We start from the raw sequence: 25,663 nt of genomic DNA, 5'->3' as shown, positions 1-25,663 counted from the left end.
GTGGGTAGCGAGGTGGTTGAGAGGCGAGTGAATTCCCGCTGAGTGAGGGACTTAACACAACGGGACGTATTGGGGTGAGTTAAGGAGTAGCTTGTCACCTCTTCCTTAACGATTTATCTCTCGGATTCTTTCTGTCTCTTTGTCTGTCTGGCTATCTATCTACCGTATTTATCTATGTACAGGCATATGTCTGCCTACCTACCTACCTACCTACCTACTTACCTATGGCATCTGTCTATCTATAACGTCTACTTACCATGCTATCTATCCATCTATCTATCAGTCTGTCTAAATACTGCCAGACACCTATATCTTGAAGGGGGTGTCCACGCACAAATCGCCTTCATGTGCCACTGTCCTCTGCTGTCAGGTTACCTTCCCTTCAACCCAGATCACCCTCATTCACACACCTTTCCACTCCTTCTCTCCACCTCCCATATTACATCTATTTTTTACTTATATTTTTAAATATTTTTCCATGTAGACACACACGATTTTAATAACCCAGGAGAAAAAAAAATGATACTTCTTTTACTCTAATTTGGCCTAGAATTGCCGTCTTTCCTTCTTGAATACTGAGTTACACCAAGAGAGTAACACTAGAATATGATGCTCGTCACGAAGAAGTGCCACAGAAAGGATGTAGAGCCGTAGCATTGTCTCTTTCTGTCGCTGAACCTCGTGAAATAAGCTGCAAAAGGACGAAGACTCAGGCCGGGTTAAGGTGAAGGAAGTATAGTAAGGAAGAAGTGCAAGATGGCCTCCTTAATTTACAAGAATACGTGCCCGTGTCATCTATAAGGAGTCAATTTGGCTTATCCTGAAACTTGCCCGGACTTTTTTTTAATATATAATGTGTCATGGGCATATATTATTCCAACTGCATTTTGTACAAGGAGAATGATGGTGGTGACTGCGTGTTTCTTATATGTGGCTTAGTTTTGGAGTTAATTTCATTTTCTTATCATAAATGAATTCCAGTGATGACAGACTTAAGTTTGATATGAAGTTCTGTGTATACATTGGGGAAATAGCTCCCGAATTAGATTCTCTGTTGACTGTGGGTGATGAAGGTTCTATAATTCAGGTGGGTGATGAAAAAGGTTATATATTTTAGGTCATATTGATCTGCTTCGGGTTTTGTTACGTAAGGATCATAATATAAGCTATGGTTTTGTATGTAACATCGCCTTCACTTACAATTACGACAAAGTTTGGTGTATTGGGGGTTGATATTTATTTTTACCTCCGAGTAGACGGCTTCCAACACCATTTTAGAGCTAAGGGTCGTCGTGTTTAATCTTGTTCAGTAGACTTGCGACGTAAACAGATATATTGGTGCCATATCGACCTCCAGCACAGCACCCTTTGTGGAACTTGTATGCGGAGACGATTGTACTGAATTTAATAATCTAAGTGATGATGATGTGTAATGAGGAGCGTTGTGATGTTACTTTTCTTATGCGATTCAGTCATCATGTGTGTGTTGTTGCGTCAGGTATGTGCTGTACAAGTAGACCTAAGCGTCAGTGTTACTGCCAGGACTTGCTAACAAACTTACATTCAGCTCCCTCACGTAACTCAAGATCCATTTTTTCAGCAAGAACAGGGGACGGGGCAATACTCGGCACCCTCTATTCTATGTAATTCCTTCAGATGTAGAAAACTCATGCACATTCTCGTCACGCAACTAAGATTGCTTTTTCAGTTAGCACAAGAGACCTGGAAATGTTGTGCAGTACACTGGATCAAAAATGCATCTCCAGGCAGGTGATCGTGGCCGGAACTTACAAAATGGGGTGGCCAAGGAATGGACAAACGAACTATGAGATGGCCTGAAGAAAACAGCTTCTGGGGATGCAGGGATATTCCCACAGATATTTAGGGAGTCAGGCATATAATAAGGGTAGCCATTATCACCTCGGCCACTACGGTTTCACATTGGAATTTGTCAAGGTTCCCATTGATTCTTAAGGCATATATTTATGAACAGATACTGCTTTCATATGGTAAATAAATTTCCCTGCTTAGCCGTATTTATATCAAAGAAAAACAGTAGACATACACATTCTTGAAAAGTTTCTGGTGACTTTGCAAATACTTCGTCCATTTTTTCAAACTGTACAGTGTTCATGTCTTTCCTGCAGAAAAGAGAAAAAACATGGTTACGGGAGGGAGTTGATGGTACTTTGTTAGTGCCTCCTGGCGCAGGTATGCTAGGGTAACTTCACACTTCCTGCCCGGTTGTCATTCTTGGTGCTACACTGTTAGGGAGGATGCAACACCAACATCATGGTCGGCAGTTTCTTCACCAAAGAAGGCTTCCTAACACCTCTTCCTTACCCATTTATTTTGCACATCCCACTAAAGTGCTATCTTTTGTATGAATTACAACTTTGACTGTCAAGGAGATATTAGTCAGTCTCGGGCCTACCATGTTGAAGACAGCTGCACTTATCGCTACACCAAAAACGTGGAGTCGACTACGGTGCCCCTGTTAGCTGGATGGGGAGACGCAAATGCAACGTCCATTCGGGAGCCAAACCTCCATACCCTTCCCCGCTTCTCGCTGTGGCATGGTGCTGTCTGCAGCAAAGAAACATCGACCCGCTGCTTGGGGCGGTCATGCAGGGGCAGTTGCTTGCTACGGTTGATGGGTCTTCTCGGCCAAACAGACCGGGGTGACTCAGCAGCAACAACAACAATAATAACTGTAGGTGGAGGTATTAAGGTGGTATACAGTAGACAGAAATTCACAGGTTAGGCAGAGGTGTCAGGGAGCCTCTCTGGCCCATGATAATACCGGGCCATGTCTTGATGTGTCCTAGGTTTCCAGTCAGAACCTTCCTGCCGCGGTAAATTAAACAAAACAGCAAGGTAATGTTAAGTATCGACTGTCCAGAGTGTTAGCTTTTGGTTACAAAAAGTCCACTCGGCGTAGGCTACTGATTCGGTACCGTAGACTGTTTTAAACAATGTCAGTACCTTTATCTATAGTTTTTATATTGCGAAAAACTTAGCTATATTGTACCTACTTACCATGCCACAAACGGGTTACTGTTAATGGATTTATCAAATGTATTTACATATATTTGCAATGTTATTCTGGTTAAACTACAGATATTATTACAATTATTATAAGGCACTGTGCGTATGTGCAGTTTGAACATTGCATAAGGAGTTAATATTATCTGCCAAAGAACCGTTGCCAAAATAACGCGGATGTATCCATTTGTAAGCTTTATTTTTCCACTAAAAGGTCAAAATAAAGGGGGGGGATATGAAGTGAAAGTCCGTGAGAGATGCTGGGAGGTGGATACGTTGGTCTGAGTCAGGGGTGGGAAACTTGTGCATATTTACGATTAGCTCCCTTTCGTATAGCTGGTTTGAATTTGCAGGGGGAACAAGAGACAAAGGAAGTTTTTGTACTCTCTTGTTCTTTCTGGAAAAGAAGAAAGAAAAGAAGCTTATGATAATTTCCGTCTAGTAACTAAAAATCTGTTTGTTTGTTTGTTTTAAGAAAACAAAAAAGACACAAGATGATACACTCCTAATGTCTTTCTCGGAAAACCAAAACAAAACAAATACTAGTTACGAGAGGGATTTGGTCGTAAATACGTTTGTGAATCCCTCCAGGGCGGTGGTTTATTTCTTGCACTCTTCACGGTGGATGATGATTGGTTTATAACGCCTTCACTCAGCTGCGTCGACGGCATGTGTTCATCTCATACAATATTAGTCACGTAAGAGGGCTGGGGCAGCTCACTGGATGCTTCGGATCCGGGAGGCTGTGACATGAGTGGTAAGAGTGGATGTCTGGTGAGCATACAGGCTATCATTTATGTGTCTATTATTTAATATAGTACATTAAGAAGCTATGTTGTATTGTCGCCATCAAAAGCCCTGTCGTCGTCTCCAGCTTTTATTTCTATACGTTTCAAAAGTAGGTGTGGGTGATAATTATGAAGCAGGCGACACTGATATATATATATATATATATATATATATATATATATATATTTTTTTGGTGGGGGGAGGGGGGGCACAGATCATTGTTATTAGTGTCGCTTGCTGTGGGTTCACAAAACTAATTTTCAAACTTCATGGAGAAAAAAACAGGGGAGGCAACGGGACTTTAGATGCCGACCGTACGGGATATTTGTAAGTCACAAAAAATTTATAGTTTTTAGAAGTAATGAGTTTGGAATATCTGGTTGCAAAACGACGTCGGCAAAATATTAACCGAGAGTCACAGCTGACGGATGTCACAATGAATGTCACACAGGGTCGTTGTTGTGTTTATATTTGATGTTCAGTAAAGTATGTTGAAATGTTAGGTATAACAATTTGCTGTTACGAGGTCACTGGTGGTCCATATCACAGAGTCAGTAATACCAATAATTCCACATCGTTTTTAGAGTCAAATTCTGCCCGACTTTTTCACACAGGAATGCCTTCTCTCTCTCAGTTAATCTAAATCTTTACGTTTCCTATTGCGAAAAAATTCCTTCAGGAAGCAAAAATCAGTCTAATTAAAACTGTGCAGAAGATTGTCACATGTATTAAGTCATTCAGTTTAAATGCAGCCAGGAAAGAGAAATTATGCCTTATCATAATTATCTCGATGACACTAATTTGAAATTTCATTTACTCGAACTGATGTGCTTCAGGTTTATGTCTCGGATGAGATTTCTTGTCTGGGTAAGACTGCAGCTTACGTAAGGCAAGAGTGTAAGGACATTGTTGTGAAGGAAATACATAATGTTACGATACACTACCGACTGTCGCTCGGTCGGTTCCAGTCTTTCCCGCCTAAATATACATGAACGGTCCCGGATTCCTCCATTTTCCACACTCGTTCTTCATCTTTCATGTGAATCAACACTCATAGCTCTTGACGTCTTTCGCGCCTAAGCACACCAACGTTCCAGGATACGTTGGGATTATACTCTTACCCCTAAACCCTCTCACTCTCGACATATTTCACGCCCATGTATCCAGAACAAACTAGGTATCTCTCCATTACTCCCTCGTATTAGATCTTCCTTACATTCCTCCCTTCTTGACACTAACCTCTTTGAAGTACAGTATCCGAGAACGGTCCTGGCTTCCCTTCCTTGTAACAAACCTCTCACCTTTGATTCAACTGTGTATTATTTATATTTAATGCACTTATATAATTGAATGGATCGCGAGAGCTTACGTGTTTCTGTTACGCGTATGAGAGAGAGAGTCTATGATCTTTAATTAGCATTGTTTTCCCTTTCCTAACTATGGTAACTTTTAGACCTACTGCCTGTTTCTCACTCTACTAGATTACACTCGTTGCTAGGGTGATCACACACACACACACACACACACACACACACACACAAATAATAACCATATGCATTACATTATAGAGGCATTCAGAAGTTAAACCTCACCAGTGGAAGTAATAACGAGTACTCAATATCATATACAGATTATTTCTCAGCGTGTACATATTATATAAACTACTTATGTCTGTTATCCTCCACCAGTGCACTCGTCTGCCATATTCAAAGGACGTGGGAGAAATGAGAGACTTTTGGCACACATTCCACCCTCGGGGAAGAAGTAGGGGATGAGGCCTATATTGTGTTCCCCTATGTGTTGCGGGTACGGCTCAGTCTGCTGCTGTGGGGAACGCAGGCATTTTGTTTGCTTCATGACTTCTATAAATAACAGTGAAATCGGTGGAGGTATAAACTGCTAGCATCTATAGAGGAAAGGGGTTATGGGGAGTAGAATATGATGCAGGGTAGACACTGGTAACGAAAAATGAGCCGTTCTAGCAACACACAAGAATTCTCCATCTAGTGTCAAGAGGTGGCCAATATATGAATTATCCTGTACATTAGTGTCCCTGGTGTGTGTGTGTGTGTGTCAGTAGTTCTCTTGTGTTGCAGTGGACACAGAGGAACGCCACACAACTGTTGGCTGGCCGTAGCGTCTCTGTGCATTTGTACAAACTGTAAATAAAATATGAAGAATACATGCACTCTTATTTGACCTATACTTGTCCGCCACATCAGTATTTTCAGTGCCTTTATATTCAGGGGATGATTTTGTTTTGCTTTGTTTTCTTTCCGCATTCAATAGATTTTATTATAGTTTGAGAGACCTGTCAAAACAGAGAGCTTATACGTAGAGTTCATTAGCCCTTTCACAACAAAATGTCTCCCTTAAACCATATTAAAAAAAAAAAATTGCTGTCGCCAAAATAATAATAATAATAATAAGGATATCCTCAAGTTGAAGTAAGTTCGAGGGAAACAAGATTATATTCAGTTTACTGGGTGTTGTTTAGACACTGGGCCACTTGCCAACGTGAAGGACTGAGAATACCGATGTGAAAGACCGAGAATACCAGGTCTGACTCAACCAATGCGCTTTTCAGAGGCTAATAATTTTTTTTTTTACCTAATGAAGCTTGAACAGTGATTTTTTTTTTTTTTTTTTTTTTTGATGCTATGTCAACCAACTCACGTTTGTATTTCATGATTCATGAAACCATTATTGCACCATACCACTGTTAAGGGAAAACAATTACAAAAACTCGCTCATTTGTTACACGCAGAAACGCGCATCATACGGGTTGTATTCACCAGCTCATTCTGTCACTTTCAAGAAACTGAAGTGTCCTTAGACATTTTTATTTTTGAGATAGATCTGAGGGAACCACATCTTGCAGAGGAAAAATAAAGCAAAAGTGGCCACAAACAGCATCTTTATTGTGTCCAGACATTTCCACTTATTCACCTCTTTTATCTTCAGTGGATCGAAATTTATAGAAATAACCTATAAGATTATAAAGTCCTTTAAAAAATAGAGGATTAGCTCATCATAAAACTGGGAAAGCAAAGTTCAGGGGTATAAAAAGTAGTGAAGTACTTGAATCAAGTGGACTTATTTAACAATGTACAAATTTAGACAGACAGCAGATTGATATCTACCATAGCAGGGCCGGTGCCCAGGGCTAATGTTATAAGGTTCTGATATTTTGCGACTAAAACAAAATAATACAATCCCCCAGTTTCCCTCACAGATATATTTTACTGACAGAGAATGAAACAGTAGGCCTACGTGTCAAAACATGGGCATAGCAGATATTAGGCAAAACAGTTAAATTATCACAGACATATATATATATATATATATATATATATATATACACACACACTTAGATCGGACTATATGAGCTCTCAGCTCCCTTCCGGGAGGGTAAAAGCTGACGATCACGACCATCAAGTGATCCTGACCGACCCGGTGAATTACACGAGGTCTGTCCAAAAAGAAACCTAATAGCTCACCAACGAGCCGGTATAGCATGCTTGCGACGGGATCTCTGTGTAGCAGCGACTTTGAGTTTAGTCTAACATCAGTCACATCACTCCAGGTCACTTAATCATCGAGGTACATGCGCCTGAGTGAACGTGTGTTTAGCGTACTTGGTGACTTGTTGCAAATTGAAAAATGAAGAAGCTGTTTCAGACTGGAAAAACTTTTACAGACTTTTCAAATGTTGCAACAGGCTTTTGGAGAGAATTGCTTGAGCCGTATGTAGCCTAATGTCACAAGTACTTCCAGCGGTTCAGATAGGGAAGAACATCAACCGAAGACGATCCCAAATCTGGACAGCTTTCCACGTCAACCGACGATGATCACGTTGAGAAAGTGCATACTGCGATCCGAGAAAATCGTCGCCTGATTGTCCGTGAAGTTTCCAAAGAAGTAGGTATATGTAAAAGTTCGAGCCAAATGATTTAACCGAAAAACTGAAGATGCATCGTGTTGCCGCAAAATTGTTTTGCGTCTACTGACAGATGAGCAAAAAGAGAATCATGTCACAGTCAGTCAGGAGATATTTGATTATTCAGATGCTGACGATAACTTTCTGAAAAATTTCAGATGGTGAAACGTGGGTGTATGGCTATGATATCGAAGCAAAAAGTCAGTCGTCGCAGTGGGGTGGAACATCGTCACCACGACTAAAAAAAAAAACTTTAAATGTTAACTTATATATATATATATATATATATATATATATATATATATATATATATATCTATCTATCTATATATATGAAGGATGTGATGCAGGTGGACTACTCATTCAACAGCGAGCCTGCATTCAGCATAGACCTATGTATCCTCAACGACCATGGCCGGAGGTGCCCGCAAATTGAAGCTACTGAAGCTGCAGGTCGATTTGGCATGTGATGCGGCCGACATCAGTGTGGCAATATGTTGGCTGTTAACTGAGAAGAGGAAAAGGAAGCAAAAAACCCTTTGGAGTAGGTTATGGCTGCTGCGATGTCCTATGTACGGCCAGTACGAGAAACTTATTGAAGAGTTGAAATTAGAGGACTTCCATAGCTTCAGGAATTTTCTTCGAGTGGATGACAACATGTTCATGGAACTGCTGGAAAGGGTTGGTTCCCGTATTAAGAAGCAGGACACCTGGAGGAAGTCATTGTCACCTGGGTTGAGGTTGGCCATCACTCTACGCTACCTGGTGACTGGAGATAGCTACTCGTACAAAACCCTTTCCTTTGGCTTCAGTGGCCCACAATACCATCTCACTTATCATTGATTCACTTTTTGTTGACAAATTGGAGAAAGAAACACGATGTGGGACTTAGTGTGTAATGACGTTTCGCCTCATGGCTTCCTCAGAATACAGTTGCTGAATATACACCACATTTCCTGTATATATAGCAGAAGGCAGTGGGTGTGTGAGGAGGGGTGAGGTATTGGCTAGGGGAGGTAGGGGCGGCCAGTAGGACAAGGAAGATGAGGTCCAGGAGAAATGGATTACAGATCACGGCACAAGGAGGGAGAGAAACAAGGAACAAGTGAAGTGGGAAATCCATAGGGAGAGGGAAGGAATGTTGGGTAAGGAAATACAGGTCACAAGGGGAAAGGGATTACCGATCCCAGCACAGGTGTGTGTGTGTGTGTGTGTGTGTGTGTGTGTGTGTGTGTGTGTGTGTGCACCAGTGTTGCATATGTGGGCAAGCAGCTGGGTGATGAGAGGGGATGAGGATGGATGGGAAGGAAAGAGGGGTGATGTTTTGAGTTTAGGGGTGGTGGTGTGGGGAGGCTGTCCTATTGGCAATATATTTGGCCACAGAATTCGATAGGTGATAAGATCCGCTGTTCTGTTCAGTGGTATTGGAACATACTATAACAGCTGTCTCCAGACATTTGCGTCTTTTTAAGTTTGCTTCCTTGTACAAAATTTTTGCGTTTTCCCGTTTCATTACGTGACCTGTAGTTAATCTGTGAGCTACACATGCGTTGTTGGTGTTGTACCGACTCATTGCATACTTGTGTTCTTTTATTCTCTCTTCCAAATCACGCCGTGTTTCACCTATGTAGACCTCATCACATACTGTACATGGAGTGGGGTAAACACCTCTCACGCCGGTGTTGCTTGTGTCTGACCAGATCACCCACTGTCTGCGATGTCTTAAAAGCTACCTCATTTCCTGAATTTCTTTAAAACCAAGCACTGTTATTGCTCGTACTGTTATTGGGCAGGATTATACGTGTCTCATCACTGGATTTCTCAGCCTTTGCCCGTTCCCTGATAGCCCTGGCATGTTTTCTGGCCCTGGATAACATGTGTTTTGGATACTTCAGTGTAGAAAATGTGCTATCTGTATACTGGAATTCCTGTTTCAAATGATCTTCACTGCAAATCCTCAAGGCTCTGAGGTAGAAGCCTGTTAATACATTTTCTTTATCCTAACGTTATGGCTGGAATAATAGTGAATAAGGTCATCCCTATTTGTGGCATTCCTATACACTTTAAATGTTAACTTATTGTCGGTCCTAATGAGATGTGTATCAAGGAAGGGCAAGCAACCGTCAGCTTCTTCAATGGAATACTGAACTGACGGTTCCACTTCATTAACTTTGTCCCACAGATTGTCTATGTCGAAACCTCTGGGTGAAATGACCAAGATGTTGTCAACATACCGCAGCCACGTGACGGTATTCGGGACGAACCGTTTGTAGGGACCAGACTCGAGCGATTCCATGAAGAGGTTAGCTAACACAGTACTCAGCGGTTACTCCATTGTCATTCCAAAACTTTGCTTGTAGAAGGTATCCTGAAACTTAAACTAATTAAGGTATATGCACATTTCGACCCATTTTAGGAAATCGTTTTTCGGTACGGGCAGGTCAGTTTCATTATCACTTATCATTTCATGCAGTAGGAGTATTACTTTATCCGTGGGCACTTTTGTGAACAGGGATTTCACATCAAGACTGGCCAGTTTCCTGTTTTTGACGTTAATGTCTTTTATTTTCATCTTAAGGTCACCAAAGTGTTTGAGATGTGCCTTGCTTATTGTTCCAGGTTTAGCAGAAAGCATTTTGGCCAGTCTCCCAGCCAGTTGGTGTGGTGCACTGCCGATTCCCGAAGTGATTGGTCGCATGGGAATGCCAGGCTTGTGTGTTTTAGGGAGACCATACATCATGGCAGGCCATGGGTTGTTGCGTATGAGGTGAAGCAACTTCTTGCCCTTCTCTGTCTTCCCTAGTATTTTTCTACACTGTTTGTTTAAAATCCACTAAGGAGAGGTTGGAGAGGAGGCAGGAGAGGGGGAGAGGAGGCAGGAGAGGGTGCGGAGAGAGACAGCCAATACCACACCTGTCACACTTTGGATGAGTTTCACACCTATTATTATAACAAAAAGCATCGTCACAGGCTGTTCAAAGGCCACAAGTACAGATCTTCACCAAGAAACAAAAGTAATCGTAGTTATGGATCACATGAACGTACGGGGAACACAACACTTCAACACAGCATCCAACCCATCCGTAAAGCAGTGTGTTGCATGATCCGCACCACCAAGAAACTGGATATAAACAACCCTCTCAACACATCACTGAATGTTTTTAAATCCTGCTGTACCTCTCCAAGCAGCCTTATACTACTCATTAAGACTCAGCACATTCAATACAGTATTCACTCATTCATTCAGTCACAATCTCATTCATCCCCACAAAGTCACTCACGCACAGTTTTTCACCGTTTGAAAGTGTGAACCAATATGAATGAAAAAATGCCCAGTCCGGTACAGTTTGAGAGGATCGAGGTCATGAATGCATAGTGAGACTGAGTGGTTAGGAAATGGAGAATGTGGATGCCTTCAGATAATGAGTTAATGGAGAGGGTGATGAGCAAGAATGGAAGTTTGGAGGATAAAGTGCATGAAATGGTAGAGAAGGGAAGAAATGTTGCAGATTCCGGCACCGAGAACAGTGATATAGACTAGGGAAGTTATGAAGTAAAAACGTAGCTGCGTGACGTTATTGTACTCCTACTCCAACAAACGGAAATGAAGCCTGGACTCTCGAAAATATAAGAGAGAGAGAGAGAGAGAGAGAGAGAGAGAGAGAGAGAGAGGAGCATGTGGAGTTTCGTGGAATGACACAGGCTAATAAGGAAGTGAAGGAGCATTAGAGTGTTCATCTGCATATACTGGAAGTGCCTTGAGATGGCTATTTGCGAAATATGAAGAATGAGAGATTGACTAGGAGTGTGAGTGATGGAGAAGGAAAGGAAAGAGAGATCGAAGTTCAGTTACTCTTCTAGAGCTGCCTAGCATGGACCAACCGGCCTACTGCAGTTATCCTCTCTTCTTATGTTCTTATGTTAGAGGAAGCGCAGCCTGATAACGGAGAACAGAATGAAATGGTGATTCGTTTGTGCGCCATCTGGTCTGGCTATTGATAGAACTTTTTTTTTTTCCTTACCTCCGTGCTTCCCTGAAGCCCTCCTTCCCTCTCGTACCCTTTCTTGCACTTCAGCCTTTAAACTCCTACACTTGCTATCATAGTACTAAATAGGTAGGACAATAAGCTATTTTCCGTCTAATAACCATATACCTACGTTTCCGCAAGGATCGTGTAAGTGACGAAGAGAGTTTGCGGAGGGTTAATTGTCCGCCTTAAAAATCCATCCATCCATCCATCATTTAATCTTACGTTGCCCCATGAGGAGCGTAGGAGCCCGAGGCTATGCAGTTGGTCCTGGCATTTAAGATGAGAGTGAAATAATAATAATAATAACAATAATAATAATAATAATAATAAATGTAGTGCTGCTCTCTGGTACCTGCCTTTTCCTCTCTTCCTTCTGTCCATCCTTCCTCTTCTGTCTTTCTTCCTTTCATTCCTTCCTCTTCTGTCCGTCTAAGGGTGACTTTACACTGAGTGACAAGCCAAATGGTCTCCTGTACACCAGGAAGCCATTTACTACGCTGGGTGGTAACCATATTACTAAATTATGGCGCTTGGTGGTTGAGCCGTTGCAGGTTTATATCCAAGGGATGGTTGGGGTTTCTTGCTCACGTAATGCCACTCAGGGATGAGTGAGGCTGGTCACTCTCATCTTAAATGAATTGAATTGAAATATTTATTGTTGTAAAAGGTACAGATTGCTAATACAACAAAAGAAGGTGGTGGGTCACCTTAAATGTCCGAATCAACTCTCCTAGCCCCGGGCTCCTACGCTCTTCACGGGGTAACACAGGATTAGATAATAATAATAATAATAATAATAATTAGTGATGATAATTAAAGCAATAACAATAATAACCCATAAACATAGGCCACGTATAAGTAATGCCATACAGACGATGCCTGCTCTATAAAAAAAAAAAAAATCATTACCCAGTATGAGTTTGAAATCTGTGTAACGCGCAGCAAAATTAAGTTACAGGCCCACCACCTCTTGTTGTATTATGTACTCTGTACTCGGGCTTTAGAAATGAACATACTATAATGCGGGCTGCGATGCTCGCCTAACGTTGGTGATGCAGTGTGGGAGCAGCGATCGAAGCGTTGGGTGAAGAGGAAGTATGCATTACCATCTTCACCTTGGGACTGAATCATGATTCTAAAAATATAACAATTATTTTCCTTTTGTTTGTCTGCATGATCTTAATTTGGTGCAACGGATTTGGAAATTCAAAAAATACGTGTTGATCAATTGAATGAAATATATTTCGCATCATTAAGGGCTGTCCGAATGTGACGAAATTATTATTTTAGGCGGTACCATTTGATTAATTTATACATTACTGATTCCACATATGTCTCTTTCAATAAGCTATGAATAATAAAATAGCCCCTTGAATACAACACGCACACAACCCAAGATAGAGATTGACTGTTGTAGCCAGGGTGACGAGGAGAAGGTGGCGAGGAGAGGGAGGGACCAAGGAGGGCTAGGGAGGGGGAGGCAGACTGGAGAGAGGAGAGCGGACACCGAGCCGACTCAGCGGAGAACGTAGAAGCCACATAACACGAGTGAGGGAGGGAGTGAGAGTGTGGCGTATTTTGTCTCGCCTTAGCCCATAAAAGCCATCATGTCCGCCCACGATCAGATGCGTGCCATGTTGGACCAGCTTATGGGCACTTCCAGGAATGGTGAGTTGTTATTATCCGTCCGTGGTTTTGTTCACAGGTTAAGAGGGACAGGTAGAAAGTTGGTGAAGCAGCGCTGGAAGGGATTGTTAACAATGGCGATCCGTGTGTGAGTGAATTTCCTCCCACTGGATTTTTCAGTTGCGTTTTTTGCCCCAATTTTTTTTTCATTGTCTTACGAGTTTTTGCCAAACATGGTGCTGGAATTTTCCCTCTACACACGATCGATGGCTGAGTATTGGTGTATTTCAGCTTAGGTTACCATCGTATGTCAACCATTTGCAACCAAACCAAAGTTAGGCAGTACCGTAGGTAGCGTGATACTCGCCTTTGGTGATGTTTAGGCTAGTACACCAAACATTAATGATACTTTATGATAGGCAGATTGATTGAATGATTATGGTAGGGTAAGTCATATGTAGGAAGTGAGGTTATCAGATGCAGATCAGCCTAATTTACTCCTTGCCTAAAAACAACACAAATTTTATCCTTATGTTGAAAGCTACCTAACAAAATTACTCTAATATTTTAATTTTGGTGTACTGTAGATATACTTTACATTAATATAAGCCTCATAGGAGAAAAATGTGGTCATGAGAACCCAGTGTAAACAAGGAAGGACCACAAGCTCCTGTCATGGGGTTAATACTCCATTACCCAGGTTACAGACAAAATGCCAACACTAAGAACATGTTGGCAATAAATAGAAATTAGAAACAGATGTCTTTGTTTTGGTCAGAATATGATAAATGTACAGAAAGATGCAGTTTGATTTTAAAGTCATTTCTTTGTAGTTCTGATGTTTTCAGGTTTATCGCAATTTTTTCAGAAGCCCCTTTTTTTTTATCTCATTTACGCCCCCTGCCAAGACCCACATTGGTAATGGGTTAGGTTACATACATTAATTTCCTGGCAGCAAAGTCTGCATAAAAAAGCATATCATTGATGCATAATCAGGATGGTTTTAGCTCAAACTGTATCCAGGGGAAGAAGGTCATTCTTTTGCTTTAGCTTCAGTTGATTTTTCCAGTTATAGCTACTGGCTCAGAGTTGTAAAATTGTCCATACTAAAAAAACTACAGTACATTTATATTAAATATTGGAGCATTTTGGTTAAAGTATTTTTCAATGTATGAATACAGTAGAACCTGTTAACCGGCAGTTGGGGAATTACAAAGTACTGAATAAAGATTTCCAGTTATGTGATATACTGTTCACTTTTTTGGGTAATTTACCTTACTACTGAATACTTTAAACTGTAAGGACATCAGAACTAGCATTACTTTATACTATTTTGTATTGCACTGTCCAACCCATTACACTGACCTTCATGGAACTAAGTTGCTGTGAAGGTGTTGTGGCAACACAGTGTTTGTTGTTGCATAATCACAGTCTGTCTGGCCAAGCAGACTTATTGATCACAAGTAAGCAACTGCTTCTGTGGGGCTGTCCTACAGTTATGGTATAGTGCATTCACTGTGCAGAAAAATGGCATATCCTTGTGATAACCAGCACCTCACTAGGGTTGGACCAAGGTCCTTCCCCACAACAAGGTACAGGGAAGTATAAGATTTAGCTGCTGAGTGAACACTGCACCAAATTAGCTCCACCCAGGGTGCACAACGCCACCACATGTAGGCGCTTTGTCAGCGTGGCTCCTCAATGATGTAATAGAATTGGTAAATAACGATGACCATGTGATACTCCTGAGACAAGGCTGTGCTACGGGTTACTGTATCTAGTTGTTATTTTCACTCCTTGGCTTACAAATCTCAAACATAACATTATCACACACTCCTGCTTCTTGGAATCTGTCAACGACATTGTTGGCTGTTTACGAAATGCTCTTGTCCGATTGCTGTACAGTGGCACATAAACATGTGGGTTGAGATGCTTTTATGTCAGTGCATGGGGCAGGAGTAGCAGTGTGAACTCTAAAATGGACCTAACTGCCCCTGGTTGTTGTAGACACTTTAGATAATCGTACAGTAAACCCTTGATAAGTTGAACTATATGGGTCTCTAGGGTAGTTCAACACTGAATTTTCTAACTGGAAATAATTGCAAAAGAAACTACTATGCAGTATTACCCTCCCCCCCAATAATCACAAATTATATGTGATTACTTGTGTAGTAACACTAAACTATAGAAGCATTTACAAAGCAGTAAAAATGTTTTGATCCATGTCATAGACTAGGCTAGGATAGGAGGTTGCATAGATGGAGAGGTGCAACAGTCACATAATTACATAAGATTCTGCACTTATTTACCTCACTGTACAGTCCGTTAAACTAAAATGTAACATTTGGAATACCAGTATAATAAACTAAAATGTTGCACATGGAATATAAGAAGCTAAAATGTAACCCTTTGAATAAACACTGTCATACCTCAGTCAGAATTTGACTTACCTGAAATTTTGCCTTCTGCAGCGTTGACATATCAAGGGTTTACCCTACACATTTTCCTGTTAATCAAATACAGTATCATATTTCTTTTAATACAGTGGCAGGACTGCTACATACTGTATGACATTTACAAATCTTCTTGACAGTAGGGCATATGAAATACTGTAGCTAGTATGAAAGTGAAAGAATGTATAACCAAAAGAATATTCATAACTCATTGTTTACACCTAAAGTTGGTTGAGAGCCGTGATAAATATGGTCTAGTCAAAATGTACTGTATTCAGACAAAAACTCACTGGAAGAATGTCCTCTTGAATCTGCTGGTCGTTTGAATGCCGGTTAAATGGAGTTCTACTGTACAGTATAGACAAACCTCGTTTTACGATTGGGATCGGTAGGATAATAATCGTAAATCAAACACATTATAACAGGTTCAGTAGAAATGTGTATTTGGAAATGGTCGTCTACACAACAGGAAGTTTTCCAACTTGCCCAAACTAGTGCTTTACTGCATTTCACATGCTACTTAACTCAGAACCACACTGTTGGGTTCAATAACTGATGCTGACACACCTGAGAGTGACTTAATAAGAAGGCCATCTTGGCACAGACTGATGACTGTAGGCTTGCTTGTTGGAGACTGCTTTGGCTTTGTAGGGGATCGTACAAGCAAAAATAGCGCTCATATAGTTCATTGGAAAATGGTCCTAAAATCATGAGATCATATTAGTCAGTTAATCGTAAAACAAGGTTTGCCTGTAATAAATAAGCACCAGTGTTCATCACAACCATTATATACAACAAGGGACATAATTCATTGACAGAGCTCATATATTACCACCTATCCTTAACACTTTCAGTACACTGATGTCTTTTATATTGCTTCCTGATACCTCCTGACGTTTGTATGCAACTTTTGGAAGAGTGAACTACATGACTTAGATATTATCTTCACTAACCCCTTGAGTTAGATGTTCTGAAAGTGAGTTAAGCTGTCTGGATGTAGCAAGAAAAAAAATATGCATCATCACATTGTAGGAATTAAATATTGATGCACCTGTATCAACCTTTGAATACCTGGAACTGAGGTTGGTGCCAGCACTGGGAACTTGTAGGACATGATGGTTTGGATAAATAGGTGGTAGTTACTTTACAGTGTTTTGGGTGAGTGGCAGTCATAGATGGTCATCCTTCCATGCCTTTTTAGTGAATATTGTATATTATAGTATGTATTGGATGGTGTTTCATTGGTTACCATGCTGTGTATAGCAGCAGAAGTGAGGAAGGGGGGGTGTGATGAATAATTATATATAATATACTGGTATATATTATCCATCCATCCATTGCCAGATGCCATAATCCCTTAAGGGGTGGCCATTTGACTTTGAGTTATTTGTTTTACGGGGAAGGGCACTAACCCTCCACCAACCCACTGGTTGACACGTAGGGAGCACGTATGGTTTGGTTATGTGGTTACCACCCAGTGTTGTAAATGGTTTCTTGGCTTACAGGAAACCATTTGGCTTGTCACTCAATGTAAAGCCACCTGTAAAGGAAAGAAAAGCAATAAGAAGTGACAGGAAAGATGGGAGAAATAGGAAGAGAGGAGGGCAGGCACAGAAAAAGAATGATAAAGGCTAAGGAAGAAGTAGGCAGCACTACATCAAGTGAGTGGATGATGGTCGCCACCACCTACGTAATATATATATTGTATATGACCATAATACCCTCCTGTTTTATTTCTCCATACTGTATATTGATAGATAAAATTCAAAATCAGTGAAGTCCTAAGTAACTTTCTAACAAAAGATGTTATTTAGGCAGAGGTGCAATAGCTACATTTTGTATCACATGTTGAATTTCATATGAGTAATAGATATGTACTGTGTAGTACTAACACTGATTTGAATTAAAAGTAACTGCAGTTTTAGCTGCTGCATAGATACAATTTATGATGAGACAGAAACAGTACAGTACTGTTTGGCGTTTATAGTACTGTATGCAAAAGATTTAACTCTTGGAACCAAGACAGCCAGAGCTGTTACTGTTATTGCAAGTCATTGTCAAGTTGCTAAGGATAATAAAATTCAGGTTATTGGTCTGGATATTGTGTGGGACACTAAAGAGCAATACTGTATGGGTCACCAGTTGGCATAAGTAGACTAGTAATAAATGTTAACCTGCCTTGGATGCATGGCTTGTGTAACTCTTAACTTCTTGACCCCTGAAGGTTGGTCCCTGTTCTGGAACATGTTGTGGGGACATCAGTCCCCGTTCCAGAACGTTTAGACATTCTTACGTCCTCAGCCACTGCTCTATAATAATCATAAGATATTGGAACAACACTTACTTTGAAGCTAAAGAGTTATACATTGCTGGGTATAAAGATTTTTATGGTAGGCTTAATTGTTTTCATAGGAACAATTTTTGAAAAATCACCTAATTTTTGCAAAAAATGACCAGTCCTGACAGTCAGTTTTATAAACAATGCCCAACCCCAAGGGGTTAAGCAGTATAAAGAACTTCATTATAATTAAATACATATTACAGTAGGATACATGGCCAGTGCTTGGGTAACTCTTAAACAGCAAGAGTGCGAGTGCCAGTTCCTTCCAGTGCAGACATTTTTGAGGGGAAAAATTGCTATTTCTCTGTTTGCAGTTCCCCTGGCAAGGAAATGCTTATATAGAAAACTAAAGATGCCTTTGATGAAAGTGTTTCCTATACAGATAGGAAAGGGTTTGTCAATAGTTACCAGTAGCTTATGTCACCATGGTAGATACAAGGCAAGCAGTTGTTTTGTGAAAAGAAATGTTCAACAAGATATAATAAGTGTAAGAAAAATAAGCATATGTAACCTCATAATAGTTGAAGCAAGCTCACAAGCTCTGTGGGACATGAAGGATAGTTCTAATTAATGATTGCATTACCAGATATCACTTCCGTACAGGGAAATTGCCCTTCAATTTTGTGATGTACCTGCATGACCAGGTTGATCCTATTTGTGTCATTTGGTGAATGGACTGTTTAAAGGTAAGCATTAATGTTGTACTGCTGTTAATTTATTAGTTACCAAAATTTAAAATACCTGGTAACTCATAACAGTACTTTCCATGCTTTTCGTATTTGAAGCCATCCTTGTATTCTACAAGTTGACCATATTACTCAAAATATCAAATAGCTAGCATAAATCTACGTACTGTACAATTTTCTCAGTTTATCAGTACCAGTTGTTAGTACCCCTGCTCATTGGTTGCTCATGTACAGTATTTAGCTCATTCGCATGCTTGATAGTTTTGTATTACTGTATAGTGAACCCTCGATTTAAAGAACTAACTGGGGGGAGGGATGGGTCGCTATACCTGAAAGTTCACCATACATGAAGGGTTTGGTATTTCCGTGGGATTACTGAACTCAGTTCATTACCAAAGGGGAGTCTTTCATTCCTACGTGCTCTAACGTAAACTAAACTAACTCTAAGAAGTTTTACTTGGAGAATTCAATGGTTTATGAAATTGTACGTGTAAATACAATACTGTATGAAGTTGTACATATAAATGCAAGACCTATAATAAGAATACAGTATAATGTACTGGTAGTACTGTTATAGTACACTTACTGTGCCAGGAAGGGATGCTGTTGTCACCGTGGTCTGATTCACGAACTTCCCCACGTTTAGTGACCTTTGTTTGCAAAATTCAGGGGAAGTTCGGTCACAATTTGGCTGTTAACTATACGGTATCTGAAATTCGCAATACTGGGGTTCGTTATATCAAGGGTACTGTATTAGCATTTTGTAAATTGAGGAGCGAGAGTTACCAGTGCACTATGCCACTCAGTTTTGTCTATATTTGTAAGCCTACAAAATTTTCATAGGAAACATGGGGCCTCATGCAGTATACCAGACCAAAGTAAGATAATTTATCACCAGAATGTCAGGGAGTACTGTATACAAATGAATAAGCTTCACTCTCTCTAGGTGACCATCATAATTCACTGAATAGTACACTTTCAGTGGTATACAACCAAGTTTTATCGTACTTGCTCAGTACTTTGAAACAGGTACTGGTAATTTTTGTATTACTTTATTTTTTTGCTGATACATAGATAATGTTTAATTTTTCATAACTAAGCCACTTACCCAAGATACTGTATTATTTCACGTGTAATATAGTCCCAGTCATTTTATGGTCAGCAGTTTATGCTAACTCTGGTTTCGTTTTCATATTGATTTAGGTATTCATGAGAGGTGAGTGCATTCATTTTTTTTTTTTTTTTTTTTTTTTTTTTTTTTTTGAACAACAGCAAAATTGATTTTGCAGATTTTATCTTGAGGAGTATATTATTTATGGTTACTTACTGAATTGGAATCCTAATGTTGTACCTGCAACATTCCATGACAGTTTTGTTTTATAATGTTGGTCAGTATTAATAGGCAGGAGAACTGAAAATTATAAGAGATACATGAAGTATGTTTCTTTAAGAGTGTTATTAGAACTGCCAGTTTTTAGGATTTCAGGTGAATACATTAGGAAAATGATGCACGACTTTCCTGGTGTTGCAGACTGTTTATTGACGAGATAATCCTAATTTCTTCTAGGGTGGAGCAAAGATCGCCACAAAGCTTTAACTTGACATGGTGGAAATCACTGCGACCACGTGTGTATAAACCTATTTTTCTCTCGCCAAAGTGTCCATTTGTCCTCTCATCTTGTTTACAAAGTTTTGCAGTTGATCTCACTATCTTTTTTCTGACATTTTGCCAGAATGGTATTGTAGAATTCATATTGTTGTTTAACTTTAGTAGGAACACAAAGAGATTGGCCATGTAATGTAAACAGTAGCCAGTCTGAGCTTCACAAGATAATTTAATGTCATATTTTCTTAAGCAATTTTTTTTTTTTTTTATTTGTGAAAAGTTGTATGAAAATGGTACACAGCAAAATTGCATAGTGCATTTAACAAGATCCTCTAACCCTGTCTTCCAATAATGCTCAGAATTTGGGCATACTTTCCAGGCTTTATCCAGCGGCCGAGAAGATATCTTACGGCTTTCGGCCAGTCGGGGTGTCCGGTTGTGAGTTGTAGATGCGTAATGTCCATATCTTGTAGCCCTATGTCTTTTAATAATAATAATATCTTGAAGTTTTAAAGAAGTCACTAATGTTTAGGGTGTGGTGTAACCTGTGTGTTGGGAAGTACTGGAAGTGAGTAAGTGTTGTCATTTACCTGTATGCAAGGCCTGTATTCTTGTAGGTTAAGGAGGCTTTTTAGCATGTCTTCCTTACCAGCATATTAGTGTATATGACTTATATTCTCTTACATATTATTTATACAGTCTGTGTCTGCATTACCCAAATTTAGTCACAACGCAAGATAAAATTAAGGTGTATTATTAGCCAAAAAAAAGTGTTAAGGAAGAGGTACTGTAGTTGAAAACCTCCTAAGCTTCCCAGAATACAATTTCAAGTGAATGATGAGTTGTGAGTGCAAGTTTTATTAGCACCTCAGGTTACACCCTCACATGCTAAGTGTTAGTTCAGGGAGAGATGTGACCTAGTGTGATCAAGACCCTGCACATATATAAAAAAAAATCATTCTCATCATGTATTTTTAGATATTGAACAGTATTTTAGATTTATTGTTGCTTTCATTGATTTTTCAAAGCTGTTCATAATTTATACTGAATGCTGTACTCTGCACGGTCTTGCTTCACTCTGTAACAGATAAGGGTTTAGAATAGCTGAACTGATGGATTATTATTTAATGTGCGGCCAGATATCATGCCCTGCTCTCAAGCAATTTGAAATTCGGCTATGCTCACTCTTAATAATGTTTTTGTAGATGTAACACATACAAAGAAATCTTGATTGTTTTGACAGTTTTTTAAATTTAGGCATTGGTTAAGGTGTAGTTTAGGGATACCTGGGATACCAGTGTCTGGTTTTACTGTAGACTTCTCAAGATAATTGTAGGGGGGATTCATTTCCTTTATTTCGTTGCAGAGTGTCTAAGTTATATTTTTCCCATCCAGTTTGCAGGTTCTGGTGACACTGAATTTTATTGTTATTTATTCTCCTTCATAATTACATGAATTTGAAACATAAGTGCATATGCTACTTATACTGTATATTGCATCACTTAGTGGGAGTTGGAAAACAGAGCAGCCTTGGCAATGTATATATACCCAAAATTTTATAGACAACTAATTTCAGTTTGATCATCATTCCGGTCTGTCGGTGACTTCGGTTTTCTAAGGCATAACCTTGAAGTGATGGCCAAGAGGAAATTTCAATAGTCCTCTGGTATAGCCCTTAAATGCAAATTTGTTTGTGTATAAATTTTTAGCAAAATTGTGACTCTTATGAGAGAAAAAGCCATCTCAGATTGTTAAGCAGTAGCTACCAACACTTTGCATATACAGCCATTAACACATTCACCGCTTATCGGGCCATCGATGTACCGAGCAGATGTTTCCCCCTCAGCGTATTGGTACATCCTTGACCCGAATGTCCCTTTTCAAAAACTTTTGAAAACGTGAGTATATAATCAATATTTATTTCCATTTGCATTTATTAAAGCTACAGATGTGCTGCAATGGTATTATTTAATACAAAAATACTTATACATAGGTAAGTTATTGATTAATAGTCAGCTAAAAATTCATTTGTTTTTCGTTCATCATTTTTTATACAAAATCAGTTTTCACACAATACAGTTAGCTCAAATGCATTATAATCAATATCATAGAAAGGCAGGTATCAAATATAACACTTATGAATGCATTTCTTGTATAAAGAGTAAAAAATCAACACTCTGTTTTTAAAAAATTGAGATAATATTTTATAATATAAAACATAGTTCCAAGATGCACAAGAAGCCTGGTAACAATTTATAAACAAAGTAAATGAATTACATAATGTAACAGTAAGTAACTGTAAAGGAAAATACTGCTAAATTTAAAAAAAATCTAAAAATTTTAAATCTTATGATAAATGAAGGTTATATAAAACATACAAAAATAATTAACTATTACACTATATGACTCGTAATTTGCAAAACTGAATATCCAAATATCTAATTTTTGCCTTGTATTATATAACCTATTAGTATGAAGCTGCATGCTTTTCATTGAAACATGAAATACAAAGGTGGGGTTGTCCATCACACCCAACACAGAAGGTTGATACTCTCCTTGGAGAGAGAGAGAAAGAGAGAGAGAGAGATGTGCAGCTTATTGAAATAATAAGACATATTTTATAGGTACTAATAGGTATATACATTAGAAAATGCACATTTTTCTAAAGTAATGAAATGGTACATCAATGCACCAATTCGCAGAGCAACAAGATATCATCAGCAGGTCGCGTTTTGGTACCCAGATGCACCGAGGCAACCTCGGTACATCGATGCACCAATACGCGAGGGGAGAAAAATATATTAGTGGTCGGCGATTCGGTATACATATGTACCACGACTTTTACGGCTCTAACCAATGCACCACCCTCTAAGAGTGAATCATACCTCCTCTCCCTCCGAAAGTCCAACGGACACTGGCAGGGGAGTGAAGTGAAGTTGACGCTGGGAGGGCGAGAGTGCAGGGTTGCTAAACGCGGCGAACGTGTTAATCAGTGCTATAAAAGCTTGGTAGGGATGTTTACAGTTGCTGAATCAGTCCAAAGCAAGGAGTTTACTTGGATCATTTTTAAAGGGTTGGGAGTAGTATCAAATAGAATTCAGACCAAGTTTGTGGCTAAGAGACATACTTTTCTGTGTGTTATTCATTCTTTGCCTTACTATGAGAGTGCCTTAAAGCACCTGAGCCCACTACAGCACCAGGCTAAGAAAAATTTACTAAAAGGTAACAGTGCATTGCATACTTGAGCCTTCCTTGAACTTTCAGAAAAAAGCACTCAGAGTTTGTTTGGGACAAATATGCAGATTCAAATAGTGCATAGCAGAATACATTCAGTATCGTAGGTTGATGTTGAAGTTCAGGTAGTATGACTGGATGGGAAAGTGTCCTATAGTTTTTGTGTTGCATATATACAGATGGAATTTAAGAAAAAATGTAATAGGAAAATCAAGTACAATAGTCATATAGTAATTGGGTTGTAGCTCCATTTTATGCATTTAATTGAAAATTTCATTAAAATCAGATAATAACACTTCATATCACCATAAGCTATGCCTTCAATCAGCCTTATATCGTATATATAATTTTGTGCACCGATATCTGGCTGCATGTCAAGGCATTCCGTTTCTGATGCATTGCTAACAATCTCTTCCGTAGGTGACGACACACGTTACCGCCTCAAGTTCACTGACCCTAAGGTGTGCAAGAGCTTCCTTCTCACCTGCTGCCCCCATGAAATCCTTTCATCAACGGTGGGTACCGTAATGTTAACACTAAAGTGCTGTGAACATGTGTTTGGTGCACTTGGTGAATTTTCTTCTATCTTCTTTATTGTCTGAAGTTGGTGACCTTTTGGAATGGATTTCAGCAGGGTGGGGTGGGGGATGGGGGGGAGTCCACAGGGGCCAGATCCAGAGAGTAGGGTGACTGGTGGACAATAGTTGTCTCATGCTTCGCCAAAAAAGTCACGGATAAGGAGTGACTCGTTAACAGGTACATTGTTGTGGTGCAGCATCCTGGTTTTTGTTTGTCCACACCTCAGGCTTCTTCTTTTGCATTGCCTCCCGGATATACTTTAGGGCATCCATGTGGAACAGACTGATGATGAACAATTCCCCTCCAGTCAGAAAAGATGATTAACATCACCTTCACATTGGCGTGACTTTGTGTGTGAGTGTCATAGTGATGATGTTCCAACCCGCTGCAACAGTTGCCATTTTGTTTCAGCATCGTAGCCGTTCACCCACATTTCATCACCTTGTACGACATTTAGCTCCTAACTGACACTGTTCTCTTTTTGCTCATCTGCCGGCGGATGTGGCACAAATTTTGCACCAGCACAATGTATCTTCAGGTTTTTGGTTAAAATCGTGTGGAGCTTACTTCTTTGGAAACTTCACGGACAGCCAACTGACAATTTTCACAGATCACAGCACATTCTTTCTCAGCATGATCATCGTTTATTGACCTGCAAGGCCATCTAGATTTGGGATTGTCTTTGGTGGATGTTCTTCCTGATCTGAACCACTGTAACCACTTGTGACATTGCGTACAACTCAAACAATCTTCCCCTTAAGCCTGTTGCAACATTTGAATGGTCTCAATAAAAGTTCTTCCAATTTGAAACAGAATTTCATGCATACATGTTGATCTTCAAAGTCCTTCATTGTTCAGCTTGCAACACATTGCCAAGTACACTTACTGCTCAAACAACCCTCCCTGTAAGCCTGTTGCAACATTTGAATAGTCTTCATAAAAGTTCTTCCCAATTTGAAACAGAATTTCATGCATACATGTTGGTCATCAAAGTCCTTCATTATTCAGCTTGCAACAAATTGCTAAGTGCATTAACCCGCCCCATCCCGACGTTTTCTGGGCAGTGGTACGCCCCAGTCCCGACATTTTTGGACCTTTTTTTTTTTTTTTTTTTTTTTTTTTTTTTTTTTGGGTGCTCAAACATCTGCTTTTGGTGAGAAACACTGAAAATTCATAGAGAAATCGCTCACCTGAGGTTTAAAATACTCGATTTAGGTACGAGTACTTCCTTACCTGACTGGGTTTTCTAACAGGCTGGCACCAAAGAAAACGAGTTCTATGGGAGGGTAACTATTTTATCCACTCATAAACAGTATTTATTTATTTACTTGGTA

At 39.7% G+C, this 25,663-nt stretch overlaps 1 protein-coding gene across 2 annotated transcripts in view; it reads left to right on the top strand.

The window, feature by feature from the left end:
- Positions 1-13,262: 13,262 nt before the first annotated feature.
- LOC145401008 (putative RNA-binding protein Luc7-like 1) overlaps positions 13,263-25,663 on the top strand; it is a 33,078-nt gene continuing 20,677 nt past the window's right edge. The window contains exons 1-3 of one of the 2 annotated variants that reach the window (XM_080273373.1): positions 13,338-13,472; positions 20,478-20,536; positions 24,171-24,265. Coding sequence is in view for 1 of the 2 variants with exons in the window: in XM_080273372.1 (XP_080129498.1) it covers positions 13,412-13,472; positions 24,171-24,265 (156 nt within the window). In the remaining variant the exon portion in view is untranslated. Of the gene's footprint in view, positions 13,473-20,477; positions 20,537-24,170; positions 24,266-25,663 lie in introns of both variants that reach the window. The other variant, XM_080273372.1, reaches the window with a different exon arrangement.

The sequence above is a fragment of the Coenobita brevimanus genome, chromosome 54 (genome assembly GCF_032717465.1).
Source record: "Coenobita brevimanus isolate Jiangsu-jjx chromosome 54, ASM3271746v2, whole genome shotgun sequence".
NCBI lineage: Eukaryota > Metazoa > Arthropoda > Malacostraca > Decapoda > Coenobitidae > Coenobita > Coenobita brevimanus.
Note: the sequence above shows the minus strand (reverse complement) of the source record. Positions and strands in the feature narration are given on the sequence as shown.